At 31.5% G+C, this 21009-nt stretch overlaps 1 protein-coding gene across 1 annotated transcript in view; it reads right to left on the reverse strand.

Annotated features, from left to right (window-relative positions):
• Nucleotides 1-939: 939 nt before the first annotated feature.
• Nucleotides 940-21009, reverse strand: part of LOC137932290 (uncharacterized) — a 98912-nt gene continuing 78842 nt past the window's right edge. The window contains exons 2-5 of the mRNA XM_068775896.1: nucleotides 8752-8948; nucleotides 5352-5583; nucleotides 4239-4316; nucleotides 940-3298 (exon numbers count right to left, since the gene is read on the reverse strand). Of these exons, the coding sequence (XP_068631997.1) occupies nucleotides 2989-3298; nucleotides 4239-4316; nucleotides 5352-5583; nucleotides 8752-8948 (817 nt within the window). The 3' untranslated portion in view covers nucleotides 940-2988. The remainder of the gene's footprint in view (nucleotides 3299-4238; nucleotides 4317-5351; nucleotides 5584-8751; nucleotides 8949-21009) is intronic.

The raw sequence follows: 21009 nt of genomic DNA on the forward strand, positions 1-21009 counted from the left end.
TCCAGGCTCTTAACAATATGCATAAGAGTCTTACATTATTTTGACTACCATTATTTTGTGAGCAGTGGCAATCCTGTACTGTTAATGCACAAAGTATAAATTACCAAAGATTGTATGAATCGAAATTGAGAACTTCGAACGCGAGTCTCGGTTTTCTACCGCTGGGGCTACCACTGCTTTAAATGTATACATATTTATTTTTACTCGTACAACAAGAGACAAGATAAAAAGGGAATAGTTGTTAAACTCGATTATTGATTCAGTAATATTTCACTGGGTAAGCCGCTTACTTGCTTAAAATTGTCTCGGTGGTGCTTATTCTGAGAATTATAATTTTTTACCAATATCGAATATATACCAGTGCTTAATAACCCTTAAACCACTGTGTATTAATAATATTTTATTAAAAAAAAAACATATTGTCTTGTTAATAATAATTTCAATATTTAAAAGAGTTTGTGTTGAAAGACACAAAAATAAAATGTTTTCTGTTTTTAAATCTCTCGACAAACTTAACATTTTTTCGGATTGAAATCCTTTATTGAAAACAGGACACAACTTATAATCTAAATTAATGAATCTCATAGTATTCTTCTGTAACTTCATGCATATTGCATAGGAAAAAATAGTAAAACTTTTATTTATAAACACACATAGATTTAAGTAGGATAAGAATTAGACTAAATGGCTGCGTTAAAATGATTAATATGGTAAATTCTATTCCGACTCCTATATTTTTTGGAGAGTTATATTTTGGTTTGTACGCGTATATTTCTGATTTTACGTGAAATGAAAAAAAAATCGAAAAAAAATGGGAGGTATTGGTACTGTACATACTGTCGTATGTTCGCAAGAAAATCCAATAAAATTTATGACACATCAATGTAGCGTTGCGTAAATTGTATAGTAAAAAACAATAATAATATTTTCACTAAAGACTTTTATTTACTTCTTATAATACAAATAATGTTATGTACAATATAATAATTACATAATATCGTTACACTATCTAACATTAATAGTACATATGTTACATGATTCTTAATCTAGATGATCGTCACTGATTAGTGCTGTTTTAAATCTTAATACAATAAACCATCGCGGTTCGTCACGAATAAGGTGCAGACGAATATCTTTCTTATTAACGTATAAGAACCTACAATATTAGCCTCATAACAATTATGTATTCTTTAAAATTCTCTCATTTCATTAAAAAGTATGTGAGAATATGAAAGAATAAGTTAGGACAGAGATCGGTTCTTTGGGTAGAATGATTTTGGCTCCTTTTATGCAAACAATCGATATTACTTTGACAAATACGCGACAGTTGTCCTGCTTATATACATCTAAATGATATTACTATTAAACACTTTATGGAACTTAACAGGTTGGTATTTAGAAAAACTTTTGTAATAACTTAAATTAGACGCTAAATATATAAATATTTTCCTATACTGAAATAACAAAATATTAATAATATTAATATTAGATGGTTGTGATAATAGCAAATTGAGTATTGAATTCCGTCGTGGTAAAATTTGTCTTGAAAGTTAATAAAGAATCTTAAAATAATAAGTTGTACATATTCATCCTTCGTTTATTTAATGAGTCTATAAAGTAGAATTTGAAAAGATATTTTAAAAGCAAAACAGGTAATGCATCACATAAATTTAAAATATTTACAAATTTATTAAAACAACCATTGGCACTACTTGAGTTATAAGCACGATCATATGCATTGTACATTACGGTTTAAATTTTGGTTTGTTTAATTGATAAATGATTAACTTATTTATCAACCATATTTACTCGCAAATTCACTTAACAAATTTGTCAACGTATTTACACAGCACGTATGTTAGTTTGTTACATCACAACAACATATGAAAACAAACTCGAATGTCAGTCGGTGCTGTAAATTATTTACATAATACTTAATTCAAGTAAGGTACTAGAAACCGTTTTAGTTATGAAACATACTTATAATACGAAGGCACAAATTCAAACCTTAAAAAATAAAACATGTTTACTAATCTATTTGAAAATTGTAAAATAAAAGATATTTTTAGTGTAACAGAGATGAAAATTAAAAATATAAATCAGGGTAATTTTAAGAATCTACTATGTTGAATGTGAGCAGTGAAAAAATTTACTGGTAATGCGGCACTAGACCACAATTGTAACCGGCGTTCGAATCTTTCTCGAAAACCCAGACCCACTGACATAGTGATTTTTATTCTTTTGAACAACATGTTTAACTTTTGATATTTGCGAATTGACAACGAAAATGAGAATTAGCATTACAGAAGGAAACTTAAACAGAGGGTTTCATAAGATATTAAATTCAATTGATTTTTTTTTAAATAAACTCGACCGTAACCTGCCGTAGACTAAGAATAATAAGTTACTAAAATATTGAATAAAAACATTTTGTACCGAATTAAATTGGTTCTATATTGAAATAAATAACATTGTTAAAGGTACTTTTCTCTTTATTAGATTATCGTAATATCTGGCTAGTCTTGTTTAACTTAGCTAGAGAAAAGTTGTTGAATGTCGAACTATCAGGTGGGATTGATTTATTATAATATTGATTATTGGTTACAATATTGATTACTGGTTACAAAGGTTTGTTTTGAGACAATAAATAGAATATATTGAAAATCGGTAACTGAAAATGTTACTTTATATGTTTGGGATCTCAAATTTTAATTTACAGATTTATTTAATGATTTCTAATAATAATTTGTGATATATTTACATAGAACACAAAACAAGGATATTAATTCATGAGTACATTTTGATTTTATAATGGCTATTTCATGAGATAATGTAGTATTCATTCTTGATGTGATATAATGACCGTAGTCACTAACATACAAATTTTTTGTATGAAAGATGCATTTTTGGTTTCGAATGATCTGTTTTCGTCTTAATTTAATCGAATTTTTCTTGAATAAAACCGAAGATAGATTACATATAAGTTCGTTATAAATGTGCCAATATATCGATTTCTGATGTGTGAGTAATATGTGTTTCGTTGAGCGCAGGCGACCCCGACACTGTGACTATGACGGGTTGTGCGTCTGTGTGTACGATAGTGACGAGATGTTCGTCTAGATCCTTTTCTTGTTCTGTAGGCTTGGGTAAAGATTCTATTGCGTCTCCCGCATATTTCAGGTCAATAGGGGTAAGAGAAGGAACGTCGGTTGCAGTGGTCGGTGGATCCACTCTCGGTGCACGGTAGGAAGGAGGTCCACTGTATTCTGAACCGCACCAGTTCGCGCCTGTTGTTCCTCTGCGATTTAAAAAATAAAAGATTAATTTTCATAATAATTCCTTTATAATATATGAAAATAATAAAAAAATCATTTTATTAAAAATAATTATGGTCCCGCTGAGTTTCTTTCGCTTTTTCTTTTCGGGTCTGTGGCATTTATCATCCTCCATTTCTTGCCAAAATTGTACTAGTAATAATCATGCATAATTCAAAATGATTAAAAAAAACACAAACTAGTGTTAAAATCATCTGCGTGTGGATTTTAACTCTTTACAATGGATGATAGATCTCTGTTATTAATTACTACTAGGGGGAACGGAAAGTATTGTCGCTTTCTTAAGTTAAATTCACAGACTACATATTTAAAAATTATTTATTTCTAATCAACAAGACTTTCACCTTCGATATAAACAACCTTTTGTCATCTAGTATACAACGTCTTCCAAGTAATTATTGAGCTACCATATGACAATCAAATATGGACATGAGCAGAAATGACATTACTTTTCAGTCCCCTTAACAAAATTTATGGTAATCAACTCTTGAAGTAAGTAAGTATTCGTTATTTAATTACGCACGTCGGTATTATCAATCCTTTGTAAACACAGTAGGATTATACTACTCCTTATTTTTTATTTAATATTTACATATAAAATGTATATATTTGTGACTACAAATATTTTTGACGTACCAAATAAAATGTCCCGTAACTGTATTACGAATTAATTTGAATTTATTAAAAGTAATATAGATGGAATTTCAGGGAATTATTTGTTTTTGAACAGTCGTAGAAAAAAGTTTTATTAATAATTTATCACAATTCAAATCACTGGAAATCACTCAATCAATTAAAGTAATTGAAATTTTATTGTTTATTAAACTTTGAGTTCGCTTAAGGATAGGTTAGTAAAAATATTTATAGCAGAATTTCGGCTAATTTTAAATGACAATATCGTACCTGACTAGACTGGCTGAATTCGATCTATATGTTGGTGGTGGTGACACCGTGGGCGCACTTCTGTCAAGGAGAAGTAACCTGAAAGACAATGTTTAAATAAAATTATTTTAAAATTATTTCTAAGATATTTCGTCAGTTGAAGGTCAACATAAATATCGAAGACGTCTCATTTAACCATTGTTAGATAAAATGTGCATACGCTTTAAAAAAAAGATACTCGACTATGCCAAACCACCAATTAAATTAGAAAGCCGTATTCGCACCGACCAGTTTGAATATGCCTGATAACTGGTATGATGACGATAGACGATCACTATTTCTTAAACGCGAACTGTCTATGCAGTTCTTTGGCGTTAAGAATTAACATTGTCGACAAGCTTGGCCTCGCTCAGTAACTACTAATTAGAAACAATTAATATGTCCGTGGCATTGACTATGGCTTTTATAAAGCGAACTGCCTGAATTATATCTTTCTCTAGATCTGATAAAATTAGTTACACTTTTACCGATACCTGTGTACGGTATTACAATGATTTAATGTAATGTAATGTCTCTGAAGAATCGTAATTAAACATTAAAATAAAACTTAAAAATTCCTATATGTTACAGGTTTTTTTAATGTTTTGTATTTATAAATTACTTTGTGTTAATTAATCTTGAGAAAGAATTTCTCTAATACTGTATTAAGTATAATATAAAAGTGCCAAAAAAAAGCTCGTCTGAGTTTGTTGGACGCAAAGTATGCTATTATACGTGAACTCTATTTGACATATATTACATATATACATTGACAATGATTTGAATAAATAAATAAAATTAAACTATTTTAAATTGCCCTGATTAAACTACCCTTCATGTCTGTCATCTCCATCTAAAGTTTGTCTGGTAGAAATAGCCTCTAACGATAATACCGACCGCCTCTTGTACCATATGAATTGTATCTTTTTTCCTTTATTGTCTATGGTGTTTAAAAAGTGTTAATGAATAAAATGTATACAAATCAGTAAAAGGTGTTATGTTCTTATTACGAAATAAAAATTTTATTTGATAAATCTAATATAGTTGGTGCTTATTTTAAATTAATTTATTATAATACTAAAACTATGAAATTACCTGAGTCTATACTCCTGCATAGAGGCTTGATAAGTAGGTGGTGGTGGCCTGTAGTGAAACTCTGGGTAAAGCATCGCTGCGTAAGGGTGATGTGGACGTGCGTAACTCGGCGGTAGTCGCGGGACCAGCCGCCTACATGAGGGTCGACGAAGTCCGAGTAAAGCACAGGGCGTATCCCTCGCTCCAAGTCTCCATGCCAGCCCCGCCGCTGTCACCAGCACTACGCCTATACCTATAAGATAATTTTATTCTTTTTTATAAAAAAAAATATTTGTCAAATAGGCAGGTGACTTGAGATTACTATATCTGTCACTGTTTGTAATATAAGACAATACTAATATTCTGTATTCGTCAGATGAGATTCTTCAGCGCTCTTTCGATGTCATTTTACCAATTAAGCGAAAAAAAAACGGATAATAGTAGAGGTCACGAAAAATTGTAACGAATAGTAAAGATGCATTTACCTGAATTTATTTTTTAACGACGCGTAAGTAAATCTCTTATAAACAACAAAAAAATAAACTGAATTACCTGTCATTTGTTACATTGTTAAAACATTGAGGCATACAGTATCGGTTCAACGAACTTCAAAAGTTTCGATCACAAGCGTTAATATTAAATAGTAATCAATCCAAAAATGAGCAAAGTCGCAGAGTTAAAGTTCATATAAGAGCCCCCCGTAAAAGTTAATATTTGCTTCATGGGAACTCATCCTTAGCTCATTGTTACAGATATGAATAAGTTGTATGCTAGTATTATCTCTGTCCAGAGAATATATTATATATTATATGAACGATTCCTTACCGTAGCATCGGAAAGATCTTTTGTCTAAATCAAATTATTAGTCTATAAAAATTGGTGCTCTCGGTAACACCTCATTTATCTAAATGAGGGCGAGTTAACGATACGAATATGTATATTTATTTATATATGTATTACAGGGACCGGAAAGTAATGTCGCTTTCTTAAATTAAAATCACACTACTACATTTTAACAAGTTTTTATTTCTAATCAATCGTTTATTCACCTTCGTTATCAGCAATCTTTTACCATCTAGTATACGTCTTCCAAGTATGAAATGAACTACTAAATGACAATCAAATATCGACATGAGCAGAAACGTCATTATTTTCCCGTCCCTCTAATATATATACGTATTTATATATGTATATTTGAGGAGCTTGGTGTTAAAATCTACGTTATAGTCTCTTTATTTAATTTCTTTCTTGAAAATATTTATTCATATTCGTAGTAAATAATAATCATCAATGATACTCAAATTATTATTTGCTTAACCAAAAACATATTCACTCTACGTTCTTCAAAACAAAATAATTGTATCGTAAAATTGTACAGACAAACAATATGGTTGGAAAATTGTTCACCATATGGCCGATGTCGATGCATGGAGTTTCAAAGTGACTGACGTGTACAAATTGCTCCAGCAGCAAACAATAGATCGCTCGGCTGTGACAACATCATTTGTCCCTAACACTAATGAAAATCCAATTAATTCTGCTCCAAAACTCATCCAAAGTTTAATTGAAAACTCCGCCCATCGAAGGGCGGACGGGGCTGTGGATGATGTAATGAAATCGCGTCCAGACTTATTATTGTCATATGCATGCCGAATACCCAATGAGCGACTTCAGATACCGCTTCGGTTAATGAAGGCAATTTACCGCGACGGCCACTTCGCTAGAATTTATGAATTTTAGAGCGAACGTTAAATTTTATATGAGAATCTCGATGAACACTATTAGCGAAATTTGCTTCTGTTCCCGATATTATGGGTTCGTTTTAACGTTAATCGGTAGTCGTTACGGAACATACAAGAATGTATTTGATATTTCATTTTTCCATTTTAAATTAAGACAAAACTAGAATGAATCGTAAAGCAGGGAATTGGAATATTTTTTTTTACGTTAGTAACAATTTGAGGTTATTTAATATCGCAGCGACTCTGTTAAATTTAATTTTAGATCTTTAACTCAAGCTTGGTTGCAATAAGATGAAGATGAAGATGAAGATAAAGATCTTCATCTTATTGCTAAAAACTAACAGTATTGATTTTCTTTTGAGTTATTTACGTAAGTTTTTAAGTACATATATACATATATAAATATGTCGTCGTATATATCTATATGTATATATGACGAATACATATTAATTTTCATAAAAACATAATAAATGTACGAAGATAACCTAGGCAACATAGGATAAGAAAAAAAGACGTAGTTAATAAAATAATAAAAATCGAAAAGTCAGCACTTGGTAATTGCTAATTAGCAAAACAAATAGATGTTTATTTTGAATTTTAAAAAAAGAGGAAATTTGAATTACTTAAGAGTTAATCTCGTCGCTTTTAATTGTTTGAATAACACATGAATATTATAAACATTGCTATGTTTACCTCTGACCTATCTAAATAAACCCGGCTTGCCGAGTGGGCTAAGTTATTGTGGATCCACCTTATTTTTGATGTCTATTATCATTCCTTCAGACCTTATTTGGATTAAAGGGGGGCTTAATTTTCATAACCTTAAGAAACACAAGACTAAAAGCAAAGAATGGTTATTCAAATTGACTTAATTATCACGTTATAAGTATATGCGTGTTTTGAATAACAGCAAGCGATGGGCTATTTAAAGGCGTTTTTTAACCGCAAAAGCGACGTCAGGAAAGTAAAAATTAGTCAATACAATGCGATATGGTAGATGAACCAGTTGTGTATGTGTGAGCGAAGAACAGCTTAAAACATTGGAAACATTGCTAGGTAGTATTTGCTTTATTGGTCTCGTTATCATGTGGCCAAGTGGATTTAGAGTGGCGGCTCCTGTCCCCAGCTTACTAAAATAGAATAGGACAAATGATACTTAGTAAGATCTGTACCAAGGCATGATATTGTGGTGGGTTATTGGCATTTTAATTTTTGTCAAAATAATATTTTGTTAACAACGATATTAAAAATGCCATTGCAGTGTAATGTAATCCAGCTTTTTGATCAACAAAATTACAAAACTTGTAATTATCCTAGTAATAAAGCTATTGAGACAAGAACATTTTTCATGCACTACGGTTAAAATACACGCCGCAAGGTAACTTACAGAAAATATAACTAAAAACCTTAGACACAACAAACAATATTCTTTCTATAATAAACTAATTGCTGTTTCATGATTAAAAAAATTAACTACTTTCAACGTCTATTGAGGCGTTGATATAAATATATTGCAAATCTAGAAACTTAAACTCACAATCGCTTATTTTTTGCTTTTGCATTCATCTGGTGTTGAATTTTATTACCAACCAGTATTTTTATGATATTATAATTTTTTTTTCTAGACGTGTTTTTCTGTAATTTGATTATAATAAATATACGAGTATATTAATTCATACCTATCATTAGAAGCAATAATGTGGGTGGTGCTCTTGGATGTGGCCTTAGGGCTCCGAGAACTGCTCCAGCAGCCACCAAGCAGGCTCCAACGACGCCCAGGAACAACACACATAGCCTGAGAGGAGGTCGACCGCAACAGGACTTGGGTGCATTTCCTTCACCTTCAGAGCAGGCGTAAGCCGCGCTTCTTCCTGATCTGTAAACAAAATGTTTGTTATATACATATGTATATGCTCGTTTTTGTATACATACCAACTCTTCATGGCATAATTGAATTTATATATACATAAAAACTAGTATATACATCTTCTGACGACTTTAACTGGGTGAACGACTGTGTGCTTTTTTAGTGTTTACACTGATAAATGATACCGCACACCGAGATCGCTCGCAATATTTTTGGACAAATTAAACCTCTGTATATATCTCCGTATCTGTAAATTTCATCATTTAATACTCTTTGTTCAATGTTAAGTGTCCAGTTTTAACAATGGACTGCTGAGTGATAACCAAATACGCTATTAAGGAAAATATGAAAATCAAATAGAGGCGTTTTCAGTATATTCAAATATCTAATCTAATGAGAAACCTGTACGTCGGGTCTTCGAGAAAATCCTGAATTATATGTATATAATATAATGATGGGAAAATTTTATGAAAATAGGGGACCCGTTCTGCGGAGATAGGCATGATGGTGCGAGGTACGATCAGAACGAGGATATGGTGTGCAGTCAAACTGCTTCATATCGCTTATGACAAAAATAAAAAGGAAAGTTAGTTTACTAGATTTACTAAAGTGTTTTCATTTTAAATAAAAAAGTATGACTATCGTAACATGGTATATGACTGTGTATTTGTATATGATTATATGAAAGATATCGGAATAAAATCCTTGGCTTTACTACTGTGGTATTTAAAACGACATGTTGCATGAGCCCAGTAATTTCATTAACCTTGCTTAACTAGGAACACAATATGTTACAATACTCTTTGACGGCTGATACAAATGCGACAGTATTACCAATAATTCCCTAGCCCGTGCCGTACGGCTTCTAGTGACCTTATTACAACTACGTTAGTACATTGCAAGCATTAATATATATTAACATTTTAGTACAATAAAAGTAAAATTATTAAATGCATATCGACTGTTCAATTAAAATATTTGCTATCGAAAAACGGCAATAAACCTATGTGATACTTTTTGGTAAAAATATTATATTAAATAATGCTTGTTCAAAATAATTACAGATTAAAAATTAGTTATTTTGTCATACCTAATTTATTTAATATGTCATTTAATACATCAAACACTCAACAGACCACAAAGAAAAATTATTTTTTACATTAATAGCTTTATGTTATGTTTCAAACGCGATGCGGTTTTGTGGTAAATAGTTTGAAACTAGTTAGAATCTATTTCACATTATCGTATACATTCTTGTTCCACATCGTTTATTATGTACTCATTTAAATTAATAGAGATATAATAAAAATACTGAAAGTGTAATTTGTAAGTGTATTTTCAAAATAATAAGAAATAAATTTGTTGTTTTAATACAAGTAAAATAATTTTATATAATAAATTAATTAAATATAAAAAAACATTTTATTTAGACAATATATAGGGTGATCAGTTTTAGGTGAAAAAGTTCAAAAGGGGTGAATCTGTATTTAATTTTTCAGAAAAATACTTTAAATCTTTTTCAATTGACCAGTACAGAATGATCACTCAGAAGTATATTAAATTGATTTAATTTTTATATTGGAATGCAACAGGTGTGCATTGTCAGATAGTAAACAAAAATTTATTCCAATGTATAGTAATCCAAATTTTAAAAACGTTTATTCTTATTATGCCATAATAACGTTATTTATTATTTCTAAAACTATCAATTTTAATGCGTTGCACCATATAGTAATTGACTGCAAATGATTCTATACATTCACCCCTTAAAATAAATGAAACGAGAACATATGTTTATAAATGAAATAACGAAAAGATGTTAGAAAGGCAATCATGAAAACTATTTAACAATTTATGTTATGAATGTTTGAGAAGTCATAAGGTTTATTATCTTTTGATACGTTACAGCCGTCATACACGGTCGTAAATCGAGCTTCGTGTAAATACTGTTGGTATGTCTGATCGAGAAGTAGTAAGAAATTAAACAACTGCCCGTAAAATTATGGTACTAACATTTCATATATAAATAATATTTGTATGGCAAATACTATTAACCCAGAATATGAATCGTATGATGAACACGTAAATCGGGTTTATTGTGCTAATAAACCGTACCTTTTTCAAGTTTATTTACACAGTTTTGTATATTATTTTATATATTTATATGAGATATAGAAAAACAATCATTATTAATATTTATGGTTACAAATTTACATAATTGAATACTGTGACATAACATATTGATAATAAAAGTGTAAATGTAAATGTTTACATATAAAATTAATATCACTGTTATATAAATATATTGCTTGTGTGGCATAATAAAATTATAATTCATAATTAAATATCCATAATCAAGTGACCATTTTCAAACACTTTTAATTCATTAATTATTTTAACATTTTAGCCACCACTGACTCGGAATGCTGGTCTGCTGAAAAGAGCGGGCCAGGAAATCGACAGAAGCTCTTTTTAAATGGAATTTAACAATGTTTTATATTTTTACATTAACCATGTAAATCAGCTAACAAACCAAGTTCTATAAATTTTGATAAATAAAATCTCTTACTACAATACGATTTAATGATATTTAATTAATGATTTATGATAACCGGATATGTTAGATAATAACATATTTTTAAATCCTGCCCCGTTTATTTTTGTAACGAAATGTCACCGTTTGCTATATAGCGTTTACAGTTTAATCTGATTGTAGATGATAGAGTTCTAGTGGCGCTTAATCCAAACATGTTATTTAGTAATAATGCTAAACATAGATACTCCTCGGACTTGGGAAGCCACTGGGCGGACTTCCCATGGGGGAGCCAGGAGCATAGACTCCCAGCAGGGGACTTTAGCCTCGGATTGTCACTCAGTCATTCATTCCCCTTGCGTACCGAGTGGCAGCGCTTGGCTTTATCATTTGCTTATGTCAGGCTAAACTAACTATATCACCTACTATTGCTTTATTAATATATTTAAATCATTTTACAGTTATCATTTTACCACCATTATTTGCGGTATCACGCTTCAGTTGTCGGTTCTAAATCGGCGGTTTGATAGTTTTTTTAGCTACCTAACGGTTGAATTATTCTTCGGAAATACCTTATCTTCTCTCGAATACTCAGACGAAATAACGAGAATTAAAAAAAAATTGTATGTAGATCCCCATTAAGATATATAATGTAATCACATATTTATGTGACATAGAATTAATTACACCTTTCAAAAGAATACAGATAAAAAAATATAAATTTTAAAAATCAGAACGTTTATTCACAAACACAGAATATATTTAATTCGAACGTCAATGCATAAGAGTAAATGTAGTGTAACTTTAAATGGATGTGAAGAACGATATTCCAATAAATGCGATTAAGCCCCGCCATTGAGCTAAGTACACAGTTGAATGCACAAGAGGTCGTGGACCCTCAGAGGAAGAGGGTTCTTATGATATTAGAAACTAATGTATAACACACGAATGGACAAAACACTATCGCCATTGTCTAAGTCACGCACGACTCTACATTATACCAACGTTACAATTTATTTCCTTTTATCTTTTAAAATTATCCTCCTAGACTAGAATAAAATATTAATGTGTACGAGTAATGTAGAAATCAATCTTACATGTAACATAAATATACTTCTATATACTTTCGATACGAGTTTTAAAAGAAAAGGATTAAATACAACTGTAATAAAATTCTATAGAGAAATTTTTTTTTCGATAGAATATAATCAAATAATATAATTATTATTAACGACTAGTATTGCTCTCTCCATGAATTTCTGTGTATGTGAGTTCTATCACTACTTATTGTGTTCACTTAGTCATTAAGTGGACGTTCTACATTGCGTATCTACTTCAAAACCTTACGGCCCCAGCGGCCATTTATTTTGCTTGTTATATGGCCTGCCATTTGCCACTTCAACTTGCCAATCCGCTGGGCCATGTCAATTACTTTCATTCATCTCCAGATCATTCTTGATTTGATCGCGATCAGAAATTTCAACCATAACCTTCTTTGTAGCTCTTTGAAATCATAAAAAGTTTTAAATAGAGATGAGAGGCAGGTTGTTGGCTCTTTGTTAATATATATATATCTACATAGAAGGTGCACAGAGGCTGAAGATGCTGGATGCAGGATGCTTCCAGTTGGACCATCTGAATGTCTCCGGGGGAGGCCAGGGTCCAGACTTAACGACTAAAATGATAATGAAAATATTGTACACTAGATATTTTAAAGTAATAACTACTGTATAACACATTAAAATTTTCTTTGACAAGAAGTGTATGATGTATAGATCGTATAAAGCGGCCGCTCGATGGTCGACGGGCGGGACGTACTTTGGACGTTTTGATAAATTACTATCCGTACAATAACATTCATTCCGTTCGCCAACGACGCTTTCCAGGGTTTTGTAATTTGACGAGTCACGGTTACGCCCAACAAACCATTGCGTTTTTGTTTCTATGGGAAATGACCTTTCGATAAATTCTACGCTTATATCATTTTTTTATTAAGTTTTTCTGTTATTTTCATCATAATTTACACATTAATTGAGGCATATTATGTGGTATATTGTAGTTATGGTACTTATTTAATATAATTATATACCATAAAATATTATTGCTTATATGTCATAATATAGACTATAGAGATAAATCAGCTAATAAACGCCCATTGCAAGGCATAGGCCCCTTGAAAAGATCGCCACGATGATCTCTCGCGATTTTACTACGTCGGTCGACCTATCTATATAAAAATAAATATTTAGTGTGTATATACATACGTACATTACAATTACAGTACAATTTAGTAATCGACTTGTAGGTATTCCTTGAGACATATAATATACATTATTAAAATATTTAATAATTAATTTTCGGCAACGGGCTGGTATCGCAAAAATATTGGTTGACAAATTAAAATAAAACTATTATCGATTATTTTGAAATGTTCTCTCTTTACTGTCGGAACACGCGTCGCAAGTGGAGATTTATTTCAACACCATAATTCATTCATAGTCGCTGATCGAATTTGTAACACAATAGAGAAATTATGTAATTTTTTTTACATCAATAACAAGTCAAGATAACATTTATTATTATCAGAAACAACCATGATGAAATTATATTTTGTTATTTACAATATGTCTATGTAAGTTATGGCAAAATATAGTTCCTCATTTTTATATTTAAATATATATTATTGACAGATATACTGACGGTCCATAAATTAAATTCTGGCAATTCGCTTTTGAATTTTTTTAAATAAACAGATTTGCTTTTATCTCGATTTTATTGCTTTTCCAAATAGTTATGAACATTACATTTTTAGGTGTGGTGACTGTAATTGTAACCGCATTTAAAATAATTAAAAGGTTTGAATAACGAAGTCACCTAGTTGCTACTGTATATGTACTCTTGTAACATCGTGTATTATCTAGTACCTATTATTGTTTTTTCGTCAATTACACTCGTATTGAGTGTATAGTATATCTAATACTTTATTTATAAACAAGCCTACTTTTTCACTTTGCGCTGCTATAACACTGACGACCATTTACGTAAATTGTAATAAAAGGTGATATCCGATTGTCTATTATCTCTATATGACTATTAGAAAAGATTCCGCCATACGGGTCTTATCCTCTATATATTCCGTAATTGAGTGCTACCCTAATAAAATAAATGCATTAGGCATTACATACACTAATGCAATAAAAAGATTCTAGATAAAATAAAAATTATTACGTTAGATAACGGTTATCGGTTTTAGTTTCAATTATAATTAAATTAAAGTCTTGAAAAAGTTAATTTCTTTATCACACTTTATACGTTGTATAATGGCAAACATAATGCTTTATTTTCTACCGGTCAACCCAGAGTTGTTTTGAGATATCTAGTAGACACTGTAAATATCATATCAAAATGAAGAGTATTAAGCGTAAAATAATCTATAACATACTCATAACCGTATTACAAATAAATACATATGTAAACAACTGCTTATTATCTTCATAATATGATCATGGATTACAAGTGCACATAAAGATTGATTAAGGAATTTTTCAACCAGTACTATTAGAAATCTGTGTCACCGGCCTTTGTCCAGCAGTGGGCGTCCTACCGCTAAATAGTCTAAAGACCGGGAGACCTTAGTATAACCATATCGACAGCGAGTTTAATAATCTGCAAATATTTAATTAACCTTAATTCCCCTAAAACAAAGATTAACTTACTAAATAAACCCTGTCATTCGCGAAGGTTACGTGTGAAGAGAACAGACGTAATCCTCAGAAGAACCATCGAATATGTTATGCGCATATTCAACCCGCATAACATCTGGAGTGGTGTGGCGCGTAACACAAAATTTATGTGGTTTATATGAAACTTGGGGGGTTAATTAGCTGATTTATTAAACTCATATTGCGCCACTCCCGCGCACGCGCTCTGATGACCCTCTGTTGCTGACAATTTAATGACCTTTCCCCCAGCCCTCAGTTTAATAGCGCCGTAGAACCGACAGTCTCGAGTAATAAAAGCAAAAATTTTGACGATGATTACGTGTGACGAATGTGAATCGCCTATAAAGGGAACGTAAAATATTTAAAGCAACCGTTGACAGAGTTCGTGATTCAATAAATTATCTTTAGATGTTATTAGTAATAAAAAAATAAATTTGTTAAATCGGCTACCTCAGAGAGACTCGCTTAGAGAAAAGATTGACGAATAAAAAATACAATCACTGAGTTATGACATTCTTTATGCTCCATTTAAAAGAATAATTTAAATAAAAAATACATTTATTCCTTAACTAGTTCAATTTTGAATTCAATTCATTACATTGGATTTTTTTTTTAAATTTGATTTTAGCCAACCCAACGATCACTGACTGAGGCCTTTGATCGAAGGTCTCGGGGTCGATTCCCGTGATACTACAATATTATGTAATTCACACAATGCATTAATCATATGGGATTGCTATTGCATACGAACAAGATTCTCGAGGATGGGCAGCAGTATTCTATGCGTACCATAATATCACACTGCAATTACCAACCCGCCTACCAAGCGAGGCGATTGTGGTATAAACCCTCGTAGATATCTTTGTGAAAGGCATATGCTTTGCAGTGGGGATTTTATAAGTGGTATTAAAGCTTGATAATAGTTTGCTAATGAATTAAGGATATATGTAAGTTGCCAAAAAAAAAAAAAGATTTTGTTGTGACCTCTTCACACATCACGAGGCATTAGGAATCTTAGTGAGCATGTGAACATGAGTTTGATTCTAGTTTATATTAAATGAAGCTCTTCGGATATTCTTTTTATGAAATTAATAAACATTAATACATTAGTTCACAATACTTTTGATTAATGTCGCAGTAATATCTATAATAACAACAAATATCTGAGAAAGATATCAAATAATAATGTTTATAATGTTTTTGAATCCTATAAAATTAAATTAAAAGTTTATTTAAATCCGTAACTTAATATTTTTTGAAACGCTCTCTCATTAAATGTAGCCTTAACCAATATATATTTTCGGCAACATTTATAGGAAATAAATATTTGGTTGTTGGTTCGTTAGTTTTTAACCTATTGTACATGGATGTACAATAAAATTAATATTATAATAATTGCTAGAGCAACATCACTGATCATCGTAGTTATTGTCAAATTTAATATTTAATTAAACTATCGTAGTTTTAGCCCGTAGATGTCTATGGGGGATATACCATAATCGCCATGCCTGACGATCGCAACGTGTTGCTTTCCATCCTCTGAAAACATGTTTGTAAGCAGTGACAATCTTATATAATTAATACGCAAAGTGTGAACTACAAAAGATTGAAGTATCCCGGGAATCAAAACCGTGACCTTTGAGTGCAAGTCTCAGTTCTCTACGTGGACTACCACTACTCAATAAAAATATGACCTAGGCAAAATTTTGTTCTAAAATATTGAACAAGCTGCTAAAATATTTATTTTAATTCGTAAGCATTTTTTAACAATGACTATTTTCAGATGCCTTGTTGTTGCGAGTTCGATCGCTCTTCATAAAACACTTGTGTAAACATTATATTTTTATTGCGTGAACACGGTAGTATATTATGAACTGAGTTACTTTCATACCACTAACAACTTAAAAATTATTCTTATCTATCCTAGGGTTAAATCCACGTGCTTAACATGAAGAGACGCAGTATAATATTCAGTTTTACCCTCGTCATCCCGTCTGTGAACTGACCTCATGAAAGATATAATTGAAAACTAAAAGACCCATCCGTCATTTTCTTTTCACATTACATTCAACAGAAAGCAAGTTCTTGTACATGTTTATCAACAAAAACTTATTTTTCCTTTTATTTATAACTATTATTTTTAAATTTCATCAGTAAAATGCTTCTCAGATAACTGTCTTCTATCTAAATTATTTTAAGTTAAGCCTATTTAACTTTCGAGTAAGGGTCCGCCAATTCGGTTATTTTTTAAAACTTTGATTAAGGCCCAAAAAGGTTCATTTGAAGAAAACTAAATTACAAATTCGCAAAATTAAATGAAACAGTTTTTTTTTTCATATAATAATAGCTTTCAATTCCGAACTTTCACTTTTGTCCAAGGTTTTGAGGATACATTAAAATATCTCTTATTTCGGCGTGCACTACGGTAGAGACCTCCAGCGTAGCCAGCTGATAACCTGAACCCTACGTGGCCTAATGTCGTTCTTAGTTTGTCCTCTCATATCCGGGCTTTTCGACCCCGAGTTCTAGATCTGTCCCCGCGGTACCAAACGGTCGCCCTTTTGCTCCATTTTTTTTCTTTGCATACGTCCTGTGCACCTCTATTTTTGTTTACTCTCTATGTTGTTTTATTAGAGCCCCAGTTTCGCAGCCACGTGTGATGTTATTCCTTTTATTGTTTAGTGACTAGTTCTTTAGACATTTAATCACTGGGATCTGTCCCTAATAAACTAAGAGTAAAACTTCACTTGATCTTGAAAACTATGTCGTCGGAGGCCATTATGGAGGCATTTATTTCCAATAGGACCAGCTAGCTCCTTGTAGGCGAAAGCTGTGCTTGCAAATCCGTGATTTCGCTTTAGAACTAAGGTACCAGCGGCAGTTTCATCTACGCACTATGTGGCCTGCCCAGTATTACTTCAACTTACCAATCCGCTTGCCTACGTCGGTTATTTTATTTACCTATTTTATTTATGTAAGTAATCGTTGTTTGTTATAAAGATAGTCAACAAATAAAGTTACAACTATAAAATAATCGTTATTTATTTATTGGTCTATCTTTGGAAAAGCCAATAATTTTAGATAATATGAAATCTGTTGGAGCAGCAAGCTTTAATATATTTTGTTTTTAGTAATAACAAGAAAAATGTTTCCGGATTTTCCTGTAATAAGAACAGTGGAATATCATAAATCACAAGTGTAGGTAAATTACGCCTCTAGAGACGTGGGCCGTAAACATGACGATATTTTTGTCGCTTGCCAGTCTTGCGTAGCTAATGCTTCGGCCACACTAGGAAAGGGAAGTGGTCAGAGACAGATCAACGCCCGCGGATTCGTTCGCCGACTGTCGTTAACAACGAGTCATTGTCTCTACCATCTTCGTATCGATGAATACGCATATAATTTCTTGCTCACGACGTTTATTGAGGCATTGTCATAATACAATACGTCAATAAACTATTCTGTATTAGGATTTTATCTATTGTTTTAAATTTGTTATGTTTACTTTATAATAAAGCTGTAGATTGTTTCTGATCATTACACATTATTTTTACTTTACTTGCCGTACTTGTACTAGTCGTTCAATTCAGAAGTACAGTTTATCGTAATTTTTTTTGGCATAAAACTGCTGGTTTAGCAGTCATACTTTATTATCACTGTAAATATTACAACCATAATAAAATTAAATTCCGATATTAATATTTAAACGTGCGTTAGTATTTAAGAATAGTCTAACTTTATCTTCTTCCATACTGCAGCGTAAAGCAGTGTGTAAATTTCTCCTGGTAATAAAACCGCCTATTGCACTTTCTATGTTATTACAACTCTGTACAACATTTTAAAGTTTCGCAATTGTTAAATATAAAATAGTAATTCATGACAGATTTTATTAATAATTAAGTATTTTATATTCGCTGTGGTATTAAAGTGGACTATCTCGTTAGTGATGATGATTAAAACTCCCATGATTAGGTTAAATAACTTTTTATTTAATGAATCAATCCATTGCGTACACATTACACTATATTATTTACCGCGTATAAATAATAATACATTTTTAAATAGATTTTCTGAAGCATAATAAAAAAGAGCGTATAAATTACGTACAATTCTTACGTAAAATCAAATATCTTTTTATTAAAACATAAAAAGGAATAGAATTGGAGGTTGTGAGGGACGGAACGACATGTCTATGACAATATCACGTCGGAATCCCGGGAAAATAAATTGGGATAGGCGATAAGCGCTCCCTTTGACGAGGCTCAGTCTTCGGATTAGGGCGTGAAAAATTATAGCTTAGGTATTACCAACACAGAGCCGCATACGGGGCACGCGAACAGTTTGTAACATATATGTCGTTGAAAAATGGACGCGACTTCACACTTAACGCTGATATTGATGGTAAAGTTGAAATCAAGCGTAGCAGCGCTTAGTTTGTACCTATATTATACGGGATGTAAGTGTAAAAGCTTTAAGTATGTGAAAATAAAATATAAACATAAAAAAAAAAATGTTGTAGCCTAGCGGTATAGGACTGAGATTTGCAATCGTAGGTTGAAGGTTCAATTCCAGGGATCTAATTTTATATTCACTCTTTGTGCATTTATTTATGGGACTGCCAGCCGCTGCCAGCAGTGTCCTCTGTTTACCTTAATGCCACACAGCAATTCTTAACACGGTTACAAAGCGTTTATGGTATATCCTCCTATAGTTATCTTTGAAGGAGGCGAATGCCTTGCAGCGGGCGTCTATGGGCTGAATTGGCGGCGATGCCTTATCCAAAAATCAATGGTTTCATAAATAATATTAGAGTAAAAGAGAGCGTTTTCAAATTCGATTTACTAAATATTAAAGTTTATTAATGTTTACTATCTGTCCGTGTATATTTTGTACTGTAAGAATAAATGAGCCTGTGGCATTTAAAATACAATCACAGAGCGATTACTTGATACAGGGCGATTGAAACAAGCGTTCATAGCTTTTTGCTGATATGAGCTATGCATTCATCCCTTTAGAGCGTAAAAGCATCTAAAGTCATTCATATTATATATATGACTAAGCAATATTTGTTTAAAATGAAAATACAAAATATTAAAAACGAAAAAAATAGAAAATAAACACGAAGGTATAACTTCATTAGTTACATCATGTGAAGTCGATTTTTAAATAAATTTTAGAGAATATCGAAAATACGTTGTCATGCAATTTAATTAATGTTATAAAGTTTTAGTTTACAACGAAGTCGTTAGCTGAATACAGTTACATCACGTTCAAAATCATATAACTTTATCATGCAACTGCGCAACTTTCACATGTTCAACATAATCGCAATCTCGAAAGACAATTAAATATTAAGGGGACCGGAAAGTACTGTCGTTTCTGTCGACATATTTTACACAAAAACCGATTGATTTTTATCGCTCCGTCTTTAAAAATTTGTATACTAGATGGCAAAAGGTTGTTGATTACGACGGTAAATATTTTGTTGGTTAGAAATAAAAACTTGTTAAAAACGTAGTCTTTTTAATTTAACTTAAGAGAGCGAGACTAATTTTCGGTCCCCTTAATACATTAAACAATTGTACAATTAATTTACTAACATGTAACATTTTAATTGATGTAATGAAAAATATTATTATGAAGGATGATTGTTGATAGTTGAGAAAGTTTTAAGATGTGAATGTAAAGGTCATTTGTCTACAAAACACTTTAAGGTTTTACATCTATTTCCAATCACTCCGTATAAAGTTAGTTAACTCTGTAATATCACGTTATTTTTTTTAATTCGTCGGGGCATTATCTCGTGACAGTACAA

This window comes from Battus philenor, unplaced genomic scaffold, assembly GCF_028537555.1.
Source record: "Battus philenor isolate CCGP_79_NKW_IND1 unplaced genomic scaffold, ilBatPhil1.0.hap1 SCAF_9, whole genome shotgun sequence".
In the NCBI taxonomy this organism is placed as follows: Eukaryota; Metazoa; Arthropoda; class Insecta; order Lepidoptera; family Papilionidae; genus Battus; species Battus philenor.